General features: G+C 49.0%; 1 protein-coding gene across 1 annotated transcript; it reads left to right on the forward strand.

The window, feature by feature from the left end:
* The first annotated feature begins 245 nt into the window (after positions 1-245).
* LOC120682898 lies at positions 246-4,372 on the forward strand. The gene is made up of 2 exons (XM_039964922.1): positions 246-661; positions 4,228-4,372. Exons 1-2 carry the CDS (start codon positions 246-248, stop codon positions 4,370-4,372), a joined length of 561 nt encoding a protein of 186 aa, XP_039820856.1.
* The last annotated feature ends 1,304 nt before the right edge of the window (positions 4,373-5,676 follow it).

The following is a 5,676-nucleotide window of genomic DNA, read 5'->3' on the forward strand; positions in this document are numbered from 1 at the left end:
GGTGGTAGAAGGGGATCTTTACAACCGTGGCGCCAATGGCATCCTCATGCTGTGCATTTCCCGGGAAGAGGATCGCGAGCTGCTCGCGGAGATCCATGGAGGCTAGTTTGGAAGCCATTCCTCATCTCGCACGCTAGTCGGTAAAGCCTTCCGGCATGGTTTTTACTAGCCGACAGCGCTCCAGGATGCGGCCGAGTTGGTAAAGTCTTGCAAAGCAGGTACACACACCGGCTCAGGCTCTGCAGATGATCCCACCCTCATGGTCATTCGCCGTATGGGGTGTGGACATCCAGAGACCATTTCCCAAAGCCGTCGGCGGGTACCGGTTCCTCTACATCGCCATCGACAAATTCACGAAGTGGCTGGAAGTTACCCCTGTGGTGAACATCACCAAGGGAACTGCTGTAGCATTCCTCAAGTCCATTGTGTGCCGCTTCGGAGTCCCAAACCTCATCATCGCGGACAACGGGACCCAGTTCAAAAGCCGGCTCTTTCAGGGGTACTGCAAGGACATTGGCATCCAGCTCTGCTTTGCGTCCGTAGTGCACCCCCGAAACAATGGTCAAGTTGAGAGAGCGAATACAGAAATCCTCAGAGGGCTCAAAACTCGCACCTACAACTCAGTAAAGAAGCATGGTGCGAAGTGGGTCGAGGAGCTTCCGTGCGTACTTTGGGGCAACTGGACCACACCCAGCCGAGCTATCGGAGAGATCCCGTTCTTTCTGGTCTATGGGGCAGAAGCATGCCTTCCCCTAGAAATCCACTTGTGCTCTCCGCGAGTCCAAGCTTTTGATGAGTCTATGCAGGAACAGCTATGGGGCATTGACGTGGACCTCGTTGATGAACGAAGGTGGCGAGCAGCAATCCGAAACACATGTTACAACCAGGCGCTCCGGCGTTATCATCAACGGTTTGTGCATAATAGGGAGCTCCGGGCTGAGGACCTTGTCCTGGCAGTATACCGATGCAACCAAGCTACACGGAGACATGTCATGATAGTGGCCCCACCTGCGGGTTCGTACCTCCCCCGAGGTGGGCCCGGGGGCCACTGTCGGTATCCCGCGATCGGGGTACCCCCTCCTACTGTGTCTAGGAAGAATACATGGGAGGTTAACCATAACCACACCTAAAAGACTGAGCAGTTGGGCCCAATGGTCCAGATCCAACTAGCGGGACAACGGCCACGGACCCGCTCTCCGCTCGGGGAAGGGTCCGGCGTCACCACGTGTCCCTGGAAGGAGCGCTTAGCTCTAGCAGCCGGAGGCCTAGACCCCGCGGGCGGGTCCGGGACCTCCACATGCCCATCCAGACCCCTGGATGCGCAGAGCCAGCTCCCCGCCAGGGGAGGTCCGGGGCCGCCACGTGTCCCGCATCGCGGGCGTGGGCGCGAGTCTTCCACTGGAAGCTCGCCCACCTACTGCGTTAAATGCAAGTGGTTGAAGCGTGCCCTGGCGCCACTACGCGCGGGGCAGCCTTTGTCAGACAACACTGTCGCTCGCCTGTTGCCGAGGTAAGCTCGAATGACCGCACAGCGGGTCACGAGTTACCGAGGCACACAGTGAAGCCGCAGGCGCCGCGCGCGCGGCTGTCCACCGCATTAAATGGAGGCGACGGCACGGCATGCCCCATCATGTCGGCTACGCCGCAAGCTTCGTAGCCGGTTTGGTATGCGTGCCGCAGCCTGCTCCGCTAGCAACAGGCGCCACGCCGACAAGACGGGACGAGCACGCCGGTCTGAAGATCTGCCCGGTCAGAGAATCCACGACGGCAGCACGAGGAATCCCGGATGAGATCTTCGTCGACCATAGCATCATAATGCTCTTTGTGTTATGTTATTTAATACATCCACACTGGGCCCACCTGTCAGGGTCCCAACGGTTATGTACATGCCTCTTTTGGACTATAAAAGGGAGAGCACATGCTAAGATTAGGACATCTACTCCCTTCGGACACACTCTCGCTCGCTTCCCGGACAACGCTCATACACAAACTTCCTTCCAACTCAAGCAATACAACACACAAGTGGACGTAGGGTATTACGCTCCGACAGTGTGGCGGAACCGCTCAAAAAGAAGCGATTCAACTTCGATCCAACTCGCATAAAAATATCACGGTCCCTCGAGTGATATATTTGGAATTTTAAATTTATAACTAAACAAGGGGTAGGATGGAAAGCTTATTGCAGCAGCACAAATACAACAGGACTTCCTGTACTTGTTCAGTTTAGAGTTCAGAATTCAGACTGGATGGAAAGCTTATGCACTTTCAGCAGGGAAAAAATTCCTGCTAGAAAGAAAAATTTGGCCTCGTTCGGTTACCGTTCCTGGGCCAGGATTGGGTGGTTCCGGCTGTTCAACTCAATCCTGGTCTGGTTTGGCTCTTGGCCCAGGAACCATTCCTTGCATCAAAAAATATGTTCGGTTGTTTAGGCAAGGATTCAAACCAACACATGAAACAAACTCAGTCATATACTAGTCTCTTTAACCTTTTAGCCTGTGCATGATTCCATTTTTTTTTAAAAAAAAGAACAAAAGCACCCAATTAAACTCTTTGATACTCCACTGAACAGAAAGCAAACGCAAGATTCTGTCAATGATGACCATCCACACATTAATCCACCATATGAAGAACAGCATGACACAGTGGCTGTTAGGCAGAAATTACAAGAGCTGTTTGTTTGAGGACAGCAGGAGGTCCAATCCTCCACGGACACTGTTGATTCTGCTTCAAATAAATCAATGCCTCAAGAAGCACAGTTTGGTGCTGCTCTCCCAACAGACCCAGCTGATTCCACCTCAAAGGATGATGCACCTATTGAAGACCTGACATCATGGGGAAAATGTCACGGAAATACTGAGGGTGCTTTAATACTCTTTGACTGCAGATCAAAATGCTAACCCATAACAAAGCAGCAGGCTCTTATCATTATCAAGTAAGTTAACAATAAAGTAGCATCCAAACTTGAGAGCAATTGCCCTAGCTTTCATATATTGGTTTCTTTACCAATAACCGCTGCATCTGTATCCTAACCCCTAGCAGTTGCAGGTGATTCATAAGGCATGCTGAAACCAAATTGCATTTGTAACGAAACTAACAGTTGTGGATAAGTCCATGAAACAAAACTAAAAGTTGCACAAACACTCCTGCAAAACAGGAAAAAAGAGAGAGTAGGAAATGGAAACATCCAACATTGAAAAGAGAGACCCGGAAGTCTAATCTGAAAGGCCCATGCAACAAAATAGTCAAAAATAGTACTCCTTACGTCCTATGAAAAGTGCAATTCTAAGATTCAAAAAAAAAATACTACAGAGTGCAATCCTAGCAATAACTACCTGCCTTTTTTCTTTCAAATATATATTTTAGGAATTAATTTAACCAACTCTGGAAATTGAATACCTTCTATGCCTAAATCAATGGGATTAAAAGAACTACTTGGTACTATGGTCATTTGCCAATAACACTAATCTATCTGGAAAATTTTAGCATTGCACCCTTCATGGGACAAAGGGAGTAACTCCTATTGCGTATCAAATACAGTCTCAGCACCTGTCTACCTTGGGATCAATCATCAGAGACCGAAAATCATCTGTATGCAATGTATTTGATAAATAGAAATAATCTAACTAACAAACACATATTCAAGCGTATCTAGAGCTGCCTCCCCTGATTTCAGTTAACAAATTATAGCACACAATATATCAGAGTTTACCTAACAATCCTCCAGCGCTCTTTTAATCTGAATTATGTTCAAAAGGATAAACCAGGGATCAGCAGTTCTGCACTAATACTTCAAGTTGGTCTGATTGAAAAATAAAAATAAAAAACTAATGTCAGCATGCATCCACTAACAAAAAAGAGCATGTAATTTACAGGATAAATTATCCAATGAGTAATGATAACTGAAACCTGGAGGTCTGATCCAAAAATAAAATAAAAAACTAATGTAAGTATGCATCCTCTAACAAAAAAGAGCATGTAATTTACAGGATAAATTATCCAAAGAGTAATGATAACTGAAACTCGGAAACAATAGCTTCATAGATATGCAGAAGTGAAAAAGATATTGAGATCACAGTTTCTCTGGGAATCTATGAAGTTATTGTTTTGGGTTTTAGTTATCATTACTCATTACCAACAACTGAGGCTTCAATAGCACAAAACATAATGAACTTTGTTTTCAGATATTGACAGTAAACTTAGATAACATGGTCTACACTGCATTGAAAGTTCCCAGCGGATCTTGGTGAAGGGGGATTCCCAGCGGATCATCAAGCGGGTCCGAGGGGAGTGCAGTTGCAACAACCCCCAGCTCGCGGTATACCTCATCCATGTGAGGATGTTCGAGAAGGACTTCGACGCCTTGGAACTGTAACATGTTCCTCGCTAATTCAATTCAGCAGCAGATGACCTCTCCACGAGAGCATCAACTTGGGCACCCGTGTCCGAGGGCATCTTCGAAAGACGGCTACTGGAACCCACCGCCCAGTCTGCCGAACTGGGCAAAGGGGATCAAGCTAGCACCTCAAAGCTAGCAGTCCCGGCGGCAATCCATTTGTGGAGCCCGCCAAGGGTTGTGTGCACCACTAAGGATCCCGGGGACCTCTTGGAACCACTCCCAACTACTCAGGGAAGTCCCGATGCATGGATCTCTGAGATCCAAGACTACCTGAAAGACAATATCCTTACCAAAGATCATGTGTCCGCTGAGCGCATAGTGCGATTGGCTAAATGCTACGCAGTGGTAGAAGGGGATCTCTACCGCCGTGACGCCAATGGCATCCTCAAGCGATGCATTTTCCAGGAAGAGGGCCGCGAGTTGCTCACGGAGATCCATGGAGGCGAGTGTGGAAGTCATTCCTCATCTCGCACGCTAGTCGGTAAAGCCTTTCGGCATGGCTTCTATTGGCCGACAGCGCTCCAGGATGCGGCCAAGCTGGTAAAGTCCTACAAAGTGTGCCAGTTCTCTGCAAAGCAGATACACACACCAGCTCAGGCTCTGCAAATGATCCCACCCTCGTGGCTATTCGCCGTGTTGGGTGTGGACATCCTGGGACCATTTCCCAAGGCTGTTGGCGGGTACCGGTTCCTCTACGTCACCATCGACAAGTTCACAAAGTGGCCGGAGGTTACCCCTGTGGTGAACATCACCAAAGGGACTGCAGCAGCATTCCTCAAATCCATTGTATGCCGCTTTGGAGTCCCAAACTGCATCATTGCGGATAACGGGACCCAGTTCAAAAGCCGGCTCTTCCAGGGGTACTACGAGGACAATGGCATCCAGCTATGCTTTGCATCCGTAGCACATCCCTGGAGCAATGGTCAAGTTGAGAGAGCAAATGCAGAGATCCTCAGAGGGCTCAAAACTCGCACCTACAACTGCTTAAAGAAGCATGGTGTGAAATGGGTCGAGGAGCTTTCGAGCATGCTATAGGGCAACCGGACCACACCCAGCCGAGCCACCGGGGAGACCCCATTCTTCCTGGTCTACGGGGCCGAAGCATGCCTTCCCCCGGAAATCCACTTGGGTTCTCCACGAGTCCAAGCTTTTGATGAATCCATACAGGAAAAACTATGGCGCAGTAATGTGGACCTCGTTGATGAATGATGGTGGCGAGCAGCAATCCAAAATGCACGTTACAACTAGACGCTCCGGTGCTATCATCAACGGTTTGTGCA

The sequence above is a fragment of the Panicum virgatum genome, chromosome 7N (assembly GCF_016808335.1).
Source record: "Panicum virgatum strain AP13 chromosome 7N, P.virgatum_v5, whole genome shotgun sequence".
In the NCBI taxonomy this organism is placed as follows: domain Eukaryota; kingdom Viridiplantae; phylum Streptophyta; class Magnoliopsida; order Poales; family Poaceae; genus Panicum; species Panicum virgatum.